Genomic DNA, 16,037 nt, shown 5'->3' with positions numbered 1-16,037 from the left:
TATGTGACCCAGTCTGTATTGTGACCCAGATCAATACAAATTATGACCATGTAGTCTCCTCTGCAGTGGTAAGAACAGAAGTGTGTGGCAGGTTGACCAAAAGGCAGTATTAGGGAAGTAGGGGAACGGTCCTTCAGGGGTGCAGATGGTGGAAGGTATGGGACACAGGTGGACATGCAGGCAGCTTCTCAGCAGCAGACAGCAGCAAGCAGAAAGCACATAAAAAGTTCTCACCTGGTTAACCCAGTGTGCGTGGATGGGGCGGTGGGCTGCCCTCTGTCCCTGTCCGGAGGCTTAGGGACTTGTGGGGACTGCAGCTGGTGGTGGAGAGGCAGGTCTGTGGTGGATGTTCCTGGCCACGTGTTCAGTGTGCGTGGATGGGGCGGTGGGCTGCCCTCTGTTCCTGTCCGGAGGTTTAGGGACTTGTGGAGGCTGCAGCTGGTGGTGGAGAGGCAGGTCTGCGGTGGATGTTTCTGGCCACGTGTTCAGGCAGGGATGGCACGTGGGGAGTCCTGGTGTGGAGGCCGCCGCTGGTGCTGCGGTGGAGGAGCGGATTCGCCTGTGCCTGGCAGCGGAGGAGCCGATCACGCCTGAGGAAGCCGTGCCAGGGATGCGGCGACAGTCAGAACATCAATCCGGATCCTGTGTGGTCTGCGGTGCTGTCGGGTGGCCCTCTCCGATGAGCACGTGTGAGGCGGGGATCCGCGGCAGGGGCCGTCCTCGCGCTGGCTGAGGCAGCTGGGGCAGCCAGGAATCAGTGTGCTTGCTGCGGAAGGACGGCGGAGTAGATAACCGGTGGGCCACGGAGAGCCAGCTGATGGAGGTAAGGTGGTGGAGGAGTCCTCAGCGTGGGTGGTCGGGGCCACGAGTCAGGGCTCCGGGCTAGTGTACGGGAAAAGCTGGGGAGGCTTCTTGCAGAGGAAGCTAAATCAGTAGCTAATGCTACTACCAAGAGTGGCTGGGGAAACAGCAACAAAAAAAAAACGGCTGAAAAGCAACAAAAAAAAAGAACTTAGGGACAAAATCACAGGAGCCCTGTGAGCCGTGGCAGCCTCACGGCGCCATCAAGATAATGATTGATCCTCTGACTACTCTTTGCCCATCGATTCTGTACCTTTGCCAATCTGATCTGTTGCCGACCTCTGCCTGAACACCCACTTAGCTTTTGCCTACCGATTCTGTACCTTTGCACATCTGATTGTTGCCGACCTCTGCCTGTCTCCTAACATTGTATTTGCCTGCCGATTTTGTACTGTTTCTGCCAGATCTGTTACCGACCCTGTTTTGCCTGACCATTCTCATTATCTGTATTCAGTGTTAGTGCTGCCTTCTACTGACACTGTCTGTGGACATTTCCCGTTCAGGGAACATCTGATATTTGTCTGTCTGCTAGTGCTCAAACACTAGCAGATCATTACATTATCAGTACTGTACAAATACTAAATAATAATAAATTATAATAGAATGTTTCCTTAAAAACACAGCAGGAAATTATCTAGAAAAATTAATAAAGGATTTGTTTAGTTGGGAAACTTTTTTTTTAATGAAGTTATCATTGAAATAGTTCTGAAAATATTGTTGAAATTACCTCTGTCTAGACCTACACCCCACACATTAATAATACGTGTACTCAGTGACACAGAGAGAGATGCCATATTGAAAGCTGTATGAGGAAATGGATATATACAATAAGAAAATATCCGTCTGCCTGAACTATGCTGTTGAAGTCCAGCACACATAATCTAAACTTACCTCTAATCAGAAACTAAAAGAACTATACCTTTCTTGCAATATCCTGTATCCAAAGTCACCAACTGAGTCAAAATTAGTAAAAGTCACCAAAAGTCACTAACTGAGATCATAGTCAAAAGTCACCAACGGAGATCATATTATTCTCAGGTCTTCACCAGCACTTATGCATAGTATTTTAGGAAAAATGGCACCCTGGTCAAAAATAAACATGAAGCCTCTCTTGAGTCCTAATATGGTGCCTTAAAGTGACTTTGAACCCACATTTATTACTGCAATAAAATCATTCTACAGTTACAACTGAGTTAGCATTTGTTATTTTTACAGCTTACCACAAAGTGGCAATGGTTGCTCCAATGTTTTACCAGTTGTTTATCTTTCTCACGTTGGATCTTTAAACCATTGTATATACTATATTACCTCAGCTACTGAGAAATAAAAGGGGTGGGGCCAAAGCTGTAAAATGAACTTCTTAAAAGGTAAAAATGCATGTTTACTCACAAACACTGATTTTTGTGTAAGACTTTACCTGTGTTCTCATTAAAATTATGTAAATAAACTGACTTCAGTTACACTTTAAATACCACCCCTCAAAAGTGCCATATCCTAAGTCACATTTCCTTTACACCAATTAGCAAAGAGCCATGACGTGCAACCATCACATGGTCCCCATACATATCACTTCCTCACACAATATATGTAATCCTTTTATTGGTGCAGCCTAGTGTTGGGCGAACACCTGGATGTTCGGGTACATTCGCCGAACATGGCCGCAATGTTCGGCATGTTCGGGCCGAACCCCGAACTCCCCGAACATCCCGCTTTTGGGGGCCCTATGGGGTCGCAGGCATAAGGGGGGAGCATGCCCCGATCGCGGGGGGGGGGGTCGGAAATTCCCCTCACCCCCTCCGCTAGCGCTCCCCTCTCTGCCCGCTTGCCCATACAAAAGTTTGACGAAAGTAAAAAATAGTACCGGTGGTGGTGGCTGGCTGCTGCAGTGGCTGGCTGGCACTATTAAGTGACTGAGGAGGAGGAGTCGGAGTAGGACGCGTTGAGGGAGGCCGGGCAGCGGGCGGTTCAGCGGTAGTACCCTTGTGGTACGTCCGCCCTTTCTCTGACCTCACGTCCTCTGCATACGAGGGTACGCGTCACGCGTACCCTCGTATGCGTCATCACGCAGAGGACGTGAGGTCAGAGAAAGGGCGGAAGTACCACAAGGGTACTACCGCTGAACCGCCCGCTGCCCGGCCTCCCTCAACGCGTCCTACTCCTCCTCCTCCTCCTCAGTCACTTCATAGTGCCAGCCAGCCACTGCAGCAGCCAGCCACCACCACCGGTACTATTTTACTTTCGTCAAACTTTTGTATGGGGAAGCGGGCAGAGGGGGGAGCGCTAGCGGAGGGGGTGGGGGGAATTTCCGACCCCCCCGCGATCGGGGCATGCTCCCCCCTTATGCCTGCGACCCCATAGGGGGGCCGTATTCGGCCGGGCATTCAGCAGTTCGGGCGAACCCGAACAGTTTGGCCGAACACCACCAGGTGTTCGGCCGAACTCGAACATCACCCGAACAGGGTGATGTTCTGCAGAACCCAAACAGTGGCGAACACTGTTCGCCCAACACTAGACTGCAGCCATTAACCATCATTGATTCCATTTAAAAGGAACATGAAGTGAGAGGTATATGGAGACTGCCATATTTATTTCCTTTTAAACAATACCAGTTGGCTGACAGTCCTGGCAATCATTCTGGCATTAGTAGTGTCTGAATCACACACCTGAAAGAAGCATGCAGATTTTTGTCAGAAAAAAAATCTAAACTGCATGGTTGTTTAGGGTCTATGGTTTAAAGTATTAGAGACAGAGGAGGATCAGCAAGACAGTGAGGCAATTTTTATTGTATTGTATAAGTATTAAATACATATGTCAGCAAGAAAGGGTGTGTGTGTGGCTATTGTGGACATGTGAGCGGACATGCTTTTGAGAGCTCTCAAAGCTGCACCCTATCCTACTCCATCCTGCTTACTAGGAGATTCTATGTGGCTGCTTTTGGTCACGCTGTGCTCCCCTCACCCTTCTGCACTGTTGGACACCGCTATAGTTCCTAAGGCTAAGGAGAAAGAAAAAGACAAAGTTGTGCGCCTGCTGGATAAGTTCAGGTGTACTCCAGGCTGCATATAATAATGTGAGGACTTGTGTAGTGGCCTCACTAGATACTAAGAAGGCGTTTGATACTGTGGGATGGGATTTCCTGTTTGCAGTCTTGCACAGACTTGGATTTGGCACCTCCTTTATTGGTTAGGTCAAGCTTCTATATACCAACCTTGTAGCTAGAATTAAAGTCAATGACTGTCTCTCGCAACCTTTTAATCTACACAGAGGGACTAGGTAGGGGTTTCCCTCTCACCCCAATACTGTTCAATTTTACCATAGAATCCCTAGCAGCTAAAATTAGAGCAGATGTGCATATCTGTGGGTAGATACAATTATCCTCTGCGCAGATGATATGTTGCTAAATCCTGGGGATCCCAGTGACACATTGGAGACAGTGTTGCAGGTCATTGACCAATATGGTACTTACTCTGGCTTTAAAGTCAATTGGTCCAAATCCATCTTCTTCTTTCCTACACCAGAAGCACCTCTTGATCCTACTACAGTGGGTAAGCACATTTAAATATCTTGGTATCACAGTCTCTAGGAACACCCTTTTATTTTTTGCACTTAATGTAGACCCTCTCTTGACTCAGGTTGATGCCAAACTTAAATCATGGGAAAAAACTATGCCTTAATGCTACTGGATGTGCTAATTTATTTAAGATGATTTTATTATCCAAGATACTATGTGTCTCCTTGCACTCGCAAGTATTCCTCCACCACTCAGTCTTCTCTAAGCTCCACTCCTAGCTAGCTACATTTATCTGGGCCAAACAGAGATATTGCCTGTCCCTTACACTACTATAACGTCCAAAAGAATTTGAGGGCATTGCGATGCCAATCTGTTATCTATATTACCTGGCTGCACAATTGTCACACTTATATGATGGCTTTCGTGATGGGAAAGAAGCCTTGCAGAGTGCCTTGTTTTCAGAGATGACTGTCAAGCACCAGGAGCCACATTATAATCCACTCAAGGATCAGAGGGGTGTTGTTGGTTTCCCACAACAAAAAGTATGGGATTGTTTCCACAGATGCCTCTGGCTGGAGGGCACCCTTAACCCTACCCCTCTAAATCTTAGTCTACCGGAAATATGTAAACTTACGGATGCTATTTTGTGGGTAGACAAAGGAATGGAATTTTCTTTTCTGCTTACAGCCTTCTATACATTTATGCAACTCTGTCATTCCATATATAGCCAGTTTGATTCTCTGCCGCGTGTATTTACTGATTCAACAACATTAGATATTGTCAGTACAATAGTTGATATCAATCCTATATCAATCCTATACACCACTCTGGTAACACCTGATGCTACACATTGGGTGCAGCAAAAAAAAGGACTTTTGGGACCAGAAGGTTCGGGATTTATCAGAGGAGGATTGTGACGACACACTGACTAGTGTTGCTAAAGTTTCACCACATTTACCAGACTACTTGTTATATGTGTGTTACACAGAGCTTTTCTCACTCCAGTGTGCCTTGCCAAATTCAGGCCAACCTGTGATGATCTGTGCCCCAAATGTCATCAAGATAAGGGAACCTTTCTTCACATGATATGGTCTTGCACTAAGGTCGGCACATACTGGCTATAGGTTATCAAGTTCTTAAATATTCATGTAGGCTGTCCCCTGACCTGTGATGTCAGAATAGGCTTGCACAACATATTTTTTGACACTCTTTCAAATAAATTTCTTTAGCTTTTTGTGATTGAAGTTTTACCTATGGCAAATACTGTAAGTGCACCTGAGATGGGGCCACATGAATAAAATATACATACCTTTCTCCAACCCCTCTGGCCTGATCGCTCCCATGCCATCCTCTTCTGACTGCCCATTCGCCTGATACTGGCCCCGGAAAATCCATCAGTCGGGGCCAGTCAGAGCATGCACAGTTTGCCGGACATGCTTTCCTGTCTCACGCCCATTACATAGTGTTATGCACTGTGCAGTATTACTGCTCAGGGGTGGATCACTCCCGGCAATGTGAACGGGAGGGAGGCGATGACTCCCAGCAGGAGTGCACAGCCGGACCGCGCATGTGCAATTGGCCCTGGACCAGAGAGCTTCCTGGGGCCAATTGCAGGCAAATGGGAAGACAGAAGAAGATGGCATGGGAGTGATCAGGCCCGGAGGTGGCTGGAGGAAGCCCTAGGTATGTATATTTTATTCCTGTGGCCCCATCTCAGGGTCACTTTAATATATGGCACTATACTGCATCATTGTCAGGCTTGCCTGGTCACCTGCTATGAGTCAGACTGTATGCCCATATGACTGACATATAACCCAGCCCTAACATCTGCGAAAGCTCCTACCTAATACAAACTACAATACCCTGCAGGCAGATGTAGCATACAGACTGGCAGACAGCAATCACCAAACAAAGCAATGCAAGGTAAAGCAATATGCAGAATAGTCACTTGAGGCCTCTAGGCTGAAGCAATCCAGACAAAGACAAGGTAACAGGGGTTGGTTGAAGTAATCACTAGACAGGTGCAAAGTCAATCAGGCCAGGGTAAATGCAGGCAGCGTTCATGCAAATCCTTTCAACAAGCTGCGTCTGTAACTAGGTATCCAATACAGAAGCATGGTCAGGAACAAGCTGGGTTGGTAACGGGTATTCAATCTAGAAGAAGCTTAGTCAAGAGACAGGCACAAGTCCTCAGCAAGACAAGTACTTGGTGTAAGCACAATCTCAGCAAAAAGCCCAGCATAGGCTATCACGGGCAATAACAGAAGGCGCTCACCTTACATTTATACTAGCACTTAACCAATCAGAGCTAAAGGAATCCAAAGTGACCAATCCACAGAGAGCGTGTCAGCAGATCAGCTGACATGCTGTGCGCGCACGTGGTCATTGTTTACAACGCATACTGAGAGCGCGTCCATCGCTTATCCAATGGGAGCTGAGCACCATGCGCTCCAGAGATGTCAGAGACAGGTCAAGACCCAAAGGATTGAGCCTAAGCATGGATCTCGACGTTCCGCCACCATGAGCGGCCAGTGAGTCTTACAATCATAATCTAAATTTTCCTTTTTCTTATGCTTCAATTAACTTGCCATGTTTTCAGTCCTCCAACAATACATATGTCAGCACCCATATCTCTCTCACTTCAGGTTGCCTTTAACAACCTCAGTCATTATCTCCCAATATAGAAAGTGCATCCATCATCCAACAGATGTAGCCAGCATGGGCCATGCATATAACAAACACAGAAATCATATTCCTATATATCTAGGGTAGCAATTAAATCCTTCATTTATAGAAATGGTCACTGAGATAAATAACTCATGCAAATATAAAGGCAAATTGTATGGAGCTTGAAAATAGTTTAATCAGATGTACTTCCTGACTATTGTCAACAACACAGCTCTATCAATGAGCCGATGCTGTGTGCAGATGTTAAACTAGTCATTAAGTTACATATACAGAAAGTCCTCAAAGTATGTATAAGTTACATATAAAACTGCCATGAAAAATTAGGTAAAACTGTTATGAAACATTAGGTGACACTGACTTAAATGAAATGCTCAAATGTAAAAGGAGCCTTCTGTAAATAAATACCCTATCTTAAAATATTTATAAAGCAGAAATGAGGCTTTAACTCAACCCTATTCCAATATGTGTACCCAACCCTAATAGACAACATAATCCTAATATAAGTCAAACTCTAATACTGACCAAAGCTTTTTACATTAACCCCTCAACCCCTAATTACAGGACCATTATCACAATTTGTAGTTTACATTTTAAATATTGTACATATGCATGCATATGTATAAATTGCACATTTGTTCCACAGTCAAATAAGCTATCAAATACTTTTCTCCTATCTTTCCTGGCGGTATGATTATATCCAGATTTCTTTCCCAAAAGTGATGCAATTTTTTCACAATTTTTACCAATCTGAGTTGCGGATTTCCGTCCCAAGCCTGACTTGGGGCTACCGCTAAGGAGGCTATGGTGATGTCACCTACAGTAGGTAGTAAAAAAAAATTCTGACTGATCTGTCAGGTTTTGTAACAGTCCATCTCCTCATAGGGATTCTCAGGGTTTTCTATGTTTTCAAAAGCGCTTTCCGGATGGCAGTTGTTTTGTCCAAGTGCTATACTAGTGTACAAGAGAATAGGAAGGACAGATGGCATCTTTGTATAGATTCATTCCAGGTAATGTTTTTGTAAAGAATGAAGAAAATACTGAGCATCCCCCATGAAGAGATGGACACGTCCTACTGTAAGTGACAGCAGCATAGCAGAAAACAATATAGCTCATTTTCCATTAGGAGAAGTGTTTTCTTATATGTATGCGTACACATATTTTTCAAACTTTACTTTTTTTCACAACAGTGGTCCTTTAACCATGGAGATGGAGAATGCTAGTATAACTGCAATGTAATTTACTGCTGATAAAGTTCCTGCAAAAAAAGTGTAAATGTATAATATTATTATTATTTAGTATTTATATAGCGCCAACATCTTCCGTAGTGCTGTACAGAGTATATTGTCTTGTCACTTCACTGTCCCTCACAGAAGCTTGCATCTAATCCCTACCATAGTCATATGTCTATGTTTGTATTGTGTAGTGTATGCATCATAGTCTAGGGGCAATTAATTGATTGTGCAGCCCCAAAACAATCAGTAGAATAACAGATTCCAAAACTTATTGTGGTACAATAGCTAAAAAAATGTACATGTTGTATGTATTGTGGGGCAATTAGTTTGTGCATCCTTGTGTTTGTGCTTCATTGTGTTAGGCCCAGTGCACACCAAAACCGCTAGCAGATCGTCAAAACGCTAGCGGTTTTTGGAGCAGAGAGCCGATATTTGCCGGGTGCACACCGAGCGGATTTCTTATGTGATCCGCCGGCCGCATCCGCATCAGCATCCGCGTGGCTAATGTATCTCTATGGGCTGGTGCACACCGGAGGTTTGAGGTTTTAAGCAAACCGCAAACGTGCAGCAAGAGGCACGTTTGCGGCTTGCTAAAAACCTCAAACCGCCGGTGTGCACCAGCCCATAGAGATACATTAGCCACGCGGATTTTCAAGCGGATGCGGCCGGCAGATCCGCCCAGTGTGCACTGGGCCTTAGAGTTTTTCTTCATCACAGTAAACAAGCAGATCTGTAGGCCAACATTTTTTACTATGGCTAAACATGAGGCTATTAAAATTCTGTTAAAAAATAGAAGGCTATGTTAATATGCATGATATGCTATGTACTTAAATGTACACAGCTGTGCCCTTACTTTTTATAACAGGAAATTAAGGTAACAGGCGATACCAATCATGTTTATATACTACGAAGACCTAGCTTGGTAAGTTGTAAGTCACTAGAATTACTTATTTATCGAGAAGTGTTTTTTCCCGGTAGGTACTAATAAGATATAAGTAAACACATTGACAATTAACTTAAGTAGATGGCTAAGCATAGAATATAGATGAATTGCAGAAACTTGTTTTTGCAGCAGTAATTAGTATGGTTGGTTTGTTTTTGTTTTTTTTTAAACCAAAGATTTTGTAAAAAATACATGTAATATTTGGTGCTAGTCTACTTTAGGGGACCCAGAAGGAAACATCATAGGGAAATTTGGCTAACGTGATTGGGGGAACTGTTCCGAATGAGGTTTCCTGCAAGGTCCCCTAAACTAGACTACCACCAAATTTTCAGCATGATAAGAATGTACACAAAAAATGGTCATGTCCGAACTGACTTCTAAGCATTTTGTACAAGTTAGCGTTTTTATAAAAATGCAAATTTTCACAAAATGTGGTATTTCCTTAAAAATGTAGGTGAAGCAAAAATGTGCATATTTTCTCATCATTAGAGGGAAAAAAATCATTTTTTTCCTGTTTTCAGATGTTCATGTAAAAATAAGGAATGAACAAATCCTTTGCAGGATTTTCAACAAAATTCTGATTGAGCCGTAAGAATTTTGCTAATATGGTACATTTCATTAACCTCCTTGGCGGTAATCCCACACTTGGGTCGGGGTGGAAAACCTCAGCTCAGAGTAGTAATCCCGACCTGTGCTTGGGGTAGCCACCGGAAGATGTGTGCAGAGCAATGCGCGCAGCGAGCATTTCTACATACCTCCCAGGGGATCCCAACGCCAGCCGCCATTCTTCTTCCTCTCCTCCAAGGCTCTGCTTCTTCCAGATGAAGTCCGGCAATCTCACTTTAGAGTTGCAGCGCCACTCGGAGGATGGAGGAAAAGCTGCAGCACTGGAGCCAGGGAGGTGAGTGATTGTGGAACTGCTGCAGATCTCCCTGACTGCATGATTTTTTCCAGGTTCTAGGGTCTGAAAGGGTGCAAAAAAAATTGCTCCGCTTTTAGACCCTAAAAAACGGAAAGAATCATAATGCCAAGGGGGTAAATAATAACTTATAAAATTATTAAAAATCAAAGTGAAACAATTAAAAATCAATAGTGAAATTATCAATAAATCCTATATTTTGATTGAATTAATTCAATTGAATCCTATATTTTCAATCAAGCACTAAAATTGATGGAAAGATCATGCTTACATTGGTACGGAATAATTTACAATTGTTTACATAGATATATCTATATATATAATATGCTAAGTGCTTTAACCTTCAAGCACGAAGAAGAAGTATCGCCCTGCCCCCAGGGCCGGTCCAAGCAAGAAGAAGCTAAACACTGCATTCCAGCGGTTCTGGAGGTGTGTTTAGCTTCTAAGGGCAACAATGGTTAATTTGCATATATTCATCAGTGATGCACTGGGAGACATCTCAGAGGTCACGCCAACCTGAATTATTGCAAATTCTTTCTGTTCTAAGAAAGCAAACTTTTGTTTTTCATAGCGTTTTAGTAAGGGGGCTGTTAGGACCATGTAGCCCCTCACACACTCCAATGAGTTCTGGTTCACCATGAGCTTTCTGGTTAGTCTGTACCTCTCAGTGTTACAAGCCCTACTCCATAGAGCCAAATTAATCCATGCCATGCACTGATGAGGATCAAACAATCCGAAACAGTCTGTATGCATGTTGGATTATTATGGCTCAGTACAAATTAACAAGCTGACACATCATTGCATTCTAGCGGTTCTGGAGGTGTGTTTAGTTTCTAAGGGCAACAATGGTTAATTTGCATATATTCAGCAGTGACGCACTGGGAGACATCTCAAGCTCACTCCAACTTGAATTATTGTAACTTCTTTTTGTTCTAAGAAAGCAAACTTTTGTTCTCCATAGCATTTTAGTAAGGGGGATTTTAGGACCATTGTAGACCCTCACACACTCCAATGAGTTCTGGTTCACCATGAGCTTGCTGGTTATTCCGTAGCTTAAGTTCAGCAGCAGCCGCCGCTATTAGTAAGAGGCAGCAGGCGGGGATGACTCGCCTCTTCCACGTTCCAGCATGCACTCCACTGTCGTCACTTCCTGCAATGCCGTCCACTTACAATACAGTGCAGTGCCGCCCACTGTATTGTAAGTGGATGGCATTGCAGGAAGTGACGACAGTGGAGTGCATGCTGGAATGCAGGAAGTGAGGACAGTGGAACGCACGCTGGAACGCAGAAGAGGGGAGTCATCCCCGCCCGCTGCCTCTTACCAGTAGCGGTTAAAAGCTGGAGGGGAAGCGCAGATAGGGGGACCCAGGTGATGGAGGGGGGGGTCCGACCCCCATCCCCGCGGCGAAATTAAGCTGGAGGGGGAGCGCACATGGCGGACCCAGGTGAGGGAGGGGGGGTCTGACCCCCCTCCCTGCCGAGAACTTAAGCTAGAGGGGAACGCTGATGGGGGACCCAGGTTGGGAGAAGGGGGTCCGACCCCCCTCCCCGCCGCTGTGCTCAATACCCCTTCCTGCCCGCTACCCCCTTATGCGACATATGCTACGCCGCAAGTCGGCTAGTATTCATTAATCCTCAAATGTGGCCACTGGCCACATGATAAACTTGACTGCTGTTTTTGCAAAATTATTTCTAAGAAAGATTAGGGCCTATTTGTAAAATGTAGATTATTTAAAAAATTTGCTTGCCCCACCCTAGTAAAAATCAAAACAAATATAATAAACACAACACAGCAATACAATGAGTCATTTGGGTAATTAAAAGAACAGCAACAATAATCACTCGCAAACAGGTTTCAGATCAGCTCAGTGTCCAAGCTCTGAATAGTTTCATACAGTAAAAGTGTGACATGGTAAAATAAAACAGCCTCAAACTCGGCAATCCAGCAAAAAGTGACCTTTAAATCTAATTACATGTAAATTGAAAAGGTCTCCACGCTGCTGATTTTTATCAGCACGCATATTGCAATTTCTGAGTATTAAGCATCTAATAATATTTAAATTTATGTATATCTTTCACGAAACATAATGCGTAAAACAGTCAGCGTTTATTTATGTTTTCAGCTATATCCTGTGGAATTGCTCAGCCACCTGGAAATGGCTCAGTGTCTGGAAATGAGTTTACTTTAGGAAGCAAAGTGATATATGAATGTAATGAAGGCTACAGATTACAATCTAGTCAACAATCAACAGCAGTATGTCAAGAAGATGGATCATGGAGTAATGCAGGCAAACCACCTGTTTGTCAACGTAAGTGTAACAGAATGTTTTTATTTTTTTTTTAATAATCACGTTGCTTGTCATGTATTCAGGATTCAGCTGAGGAGATTCTATAGAGCCAGTGAAATGGGGAAAAAACACTGTTCTGCTTTCAAGACCAAATACACTTTTGTTTATCTCAATTTTTTTTCCTGTTTCGCTACATTTATATTTGGCAAAATATATAATTCATTCTGCAAACACTTCAAACAGAAATTCATTTGAAAAGTTTACAAGTTTGTAAGGAAGCCATTAATTTTTGAACAGCTGATAGTAGCAGGGAGGTTTTTATTTTCCAGCATGGTTCTTTCTTTGAAATAAAGTGAACCCAAGGTAAGAGACATATGGAGGCTGCCGTATGTATTTCCTTTTAAACAATACTAGTTGCCTGGCAACCATGCTGGTCTATTTGGCTCCAGTAGTCTCTGAATTACACCCGAAAAAAGTATGCAGCTAATCTTGTCAGTTCTTGCAATAATTTCAGAAACACCTGATCTGAAAATGCTGGTTCAGGGGGTATGGCTGAAAGTATTAGAGGCAGAGGAACTGCAGGACAGCCCGGGAACTGGTATTGCTTAAAAGGAAATAAATATGGCAGCCTCCATATCCATCTCACATTGTATTCACTTTAAACATCTTTAAATGAGCCCTGATTAATACTAAAATATGCTTGCATTATTTAGTTCATTTTTTATTTTTGTTTTTATTTTTAATTTATTTTTAAGAAATTAATATGCCCGTTCTAGTATGCTCTTATAATGATAGTAAATTACCTCCAGGATGTTCTCACCTCTAATTAAAAAATGTGCTTTGCAACAGTATCCATTGTATCTATAGTTGTAAATTGGTTCTCCATTCATTATTAGCCCTCTGTTAATGAAAATCACTGATAATTGAAGTATGGGCTAGTGACATTTTTTTTAACCATTACCCACCTGCCCACCATTTTAACATGTCCTGTTGGTCCCTCTTAATGGAGCACAGGGTGTTTTAAAACATCCACCCCACCACTACCGTGCCCCCACCGCAGGCACTGGTCAGAAGCCGCAGAGCCACAATTTGTGAAAGGGATGGAGTCTTCCCTGAACCAATCAAAGTGCCTGTAAGCAAAGACCATGGCTTTAACGAGAAGCCAATGAGCTCTGCTGTAGCAAACACTGTCTCCATGCTTATCCCAAGCATAGAGACAGAGAGGATATCTAGTGGTAAAAAAGTGACATACTAAAGTAAAAAAAAAAAATGTTTACACTACATTTTACACTTTATAAATTAAGTAAAAATAAACTATTACCTCCTTCCCCCTTCCCCTGCCCCCGCTCCCATAGTTATCAAAATAAAACACTTTTACAACTTTAAAAAAATACTTTTTAGTACATGAGGGACTCCACTTTCTTACTATGTATGGCATGAGAGTATATTACTGTTCTATTTGCATATATGGCCTTGTAATTAGTGACGGACGCAAAACTGAAAAAATGCACCTTTATTTCCAAATAAAATGTTGTCAGCCTGGGGCGTAACTAGAACTCACTGGGCCCCCCTGCGAAAATTTGGGTGGGCCCCCCGCATAGGTGCCAAATAATCGTAATGGGGAAGCGTTTCACTGTAAAATAATTGTAATGGGGCAGAATTTCACCATAAAATAATCGTAATGCACCAGAAATGAATCGTAAAGTGGGCAGCATTTCACCAGAAATGAATCGTAAAGTGGGCAGCATTTCACCAGAAATTAATCGTAAAGTGTGCAGCGTTTCACCATAAAATAATCGTAAAGTGGGCAGCATTTCACCATAAAATAATCGTAAAGTGGGCAGCAGTCACCAGAAAATCGCAATGTGGGCAGCATCCACCAGAAAATCGCAATGTGGGCAGCAGTGACCAGAAAATAATTGTAAAGTGAGCAGCAGTCACCAGAAAATGATTGTAAAGTGCGCAGCAGTCACCAGAAAATCGCAATGTGGGCAGCAGTCACCAGAAAACGCAATGTGGGCAGCGTTCACCAGAAAATTGTACAGTGGGCAGCGTTCACCAGAAAATTGTACAGTGGGCAGCAGCCACCAGAAAATCGCAATGTGGGCAGCATTCACCAGAAAATCATACAGTGGGCAGCAGTCATCAGAAATCGTACAGTGGGCAGCAGTCATCAGAAAATCGTACAGTGGGCAGCAGTCACCAGAAAATCGCAATGTGGGCAGCAGTCATCAGAAAATCGTACAGTGGGCAGCAGTCATCAGAAAATCGTACAGTGGGCAGCAGTCACCAGAAAATCGCAATGTGGGCAGCATCCACCAGAAAATCGCAATGTGGGCAGCAGTGACCAGAAAATAATTGTAAAGTGAGCAGCAGTCACCAGAAAATAATTGTAAAGTGTGCAGCAGTCACCAGAAAATCGCAATGTGGGCAGCAGTCACCAGAAAACGCAATGTGGGCAGCGTTCACCAGAAAATTGTACAGTGGGCAGCAACCACCAGAAAATCGCAATGTGGGCAGCATTCACCAGAAAATCATACAGTGGGCAGCAGTCATCAGAAAATCGTACAGTGGGCAGCAGTCATCAGAAAATCGTACAGTGGGCAGCAGTCACCAGAAAATCGCAATGTGGGCAGCAGTCATCAGAAAATCGTACAGTGGGCAGCAGTCATCAGAAAATCGTACAGTGGGCAGCAGTCACCAGAAAATCGCAATGTGGGCAGCATCCACCAGAAAATTGTACAGTGGGCAGCAGTCACCAGAAAATCGCACACTGGGCAGCGGTCACCAGAATAAAATCCACCTGTAAAAAAGAAAAAAAATTCACTCACCTGGCAGAAGTCTCCTCTCCCGGCCTCTGGTGCACAGATCCCCCGACAATTCTCGTGAAGCAAATCTCCCGCCCTGACAGGCAGAGTGCAGAGCTATGGCAAGATGGCGCCCAAAGCCCTGTACCGGAGACACAAATAGTCTCCAGTGCAGGGATTTGGCAGCCATCTTCCTGTAGCCCTGCTCTGTCTCCCGGGAGAATGCGGGCTGCGGGGATTCAGGGAATGAACTGGCGCGGCGTCTATCAGACGCCGCGGCCAGTTCAACACCTGGCTGGGGGGTCCCAGAATCGTGCGGGCAGGCAACAGCGCTTCCCCCGCACATGGCTGGCGGGCCCCAGAGGGGCCCCAAACCCCCTACGGCTGATGGGGTTGCATCCCCGGTAGTTACGCTGGTGTTGTCAGCATACACTGTACTAGGGACATAATTTAAACATTGTGATAAATGGGACAAATAGGCAATTAAAATAAATGTGTTTTATTCACACTAGCATGTTTTATTTTAAAATTGTAATGGCCAAAAACTGAGAAATTATTTTTTTTCATTTTTTTTTCTTTTTATTCCTGTTAAAATGTATTTGTGTATTTTGTATTTAAAATGTATCACCCAAAGAAAGCCGAATTGGTGGCAAAAAAGCAAGGTATAGAGCAGTTTGTTTTGACATGCAATGGCAAAGTTATTGGTGAATGAAAGGTAGGAGTGCTAACAGGTGAAAATTGCTCTGGTCTGTTAGGATTAAAGCTCTTGGGGGTGAAGTGGTTAAAGT

At 43.9% G+C, this 16,037-nt stretch overlaps 1 protein-coding gene across 1 annotated transcript in view; it reads left to right on the top strand.

Annotated features, from left to right (window-relative positions):
- Positions 1-16,037, top strand: part of CSMD1 (CUB and Sushi multiple domains 1) — a 2,205,021-nt gene that overhangs the window by 1,965,225 nt on the left and 223,759 nt on the right. Inside the window, 1 exon segment of the mRNA XM_068281348.1 lies at positions 12,278-12,463. Within this exon segment, the coding sequence (XP_068137449.1) occupies positions 12,278-12,463 (186 nt within the window).

The sequence above is a fragment of the Hyperolius riggenbachi genome, chromosome 4, assembly GCF_040937935.1.
Source record: "Hyperolius riggenbachi isolate aHypRig1 chromosome 4, aHypRig1.pri, whole genome shotgun sequence".
Classification (NCBI taxonomy): Eukaryota; Metazoa; Chordata; class Amphibia; order Anura; family Hyperoliidae; genus Hyperolius; species Hyperolius riggenbachi.
The sequence above is the reverse complement of the archived record's forward strand: the minus strand, read 5'-3'. Positions and strand labels throughout refer to the sequence as shown.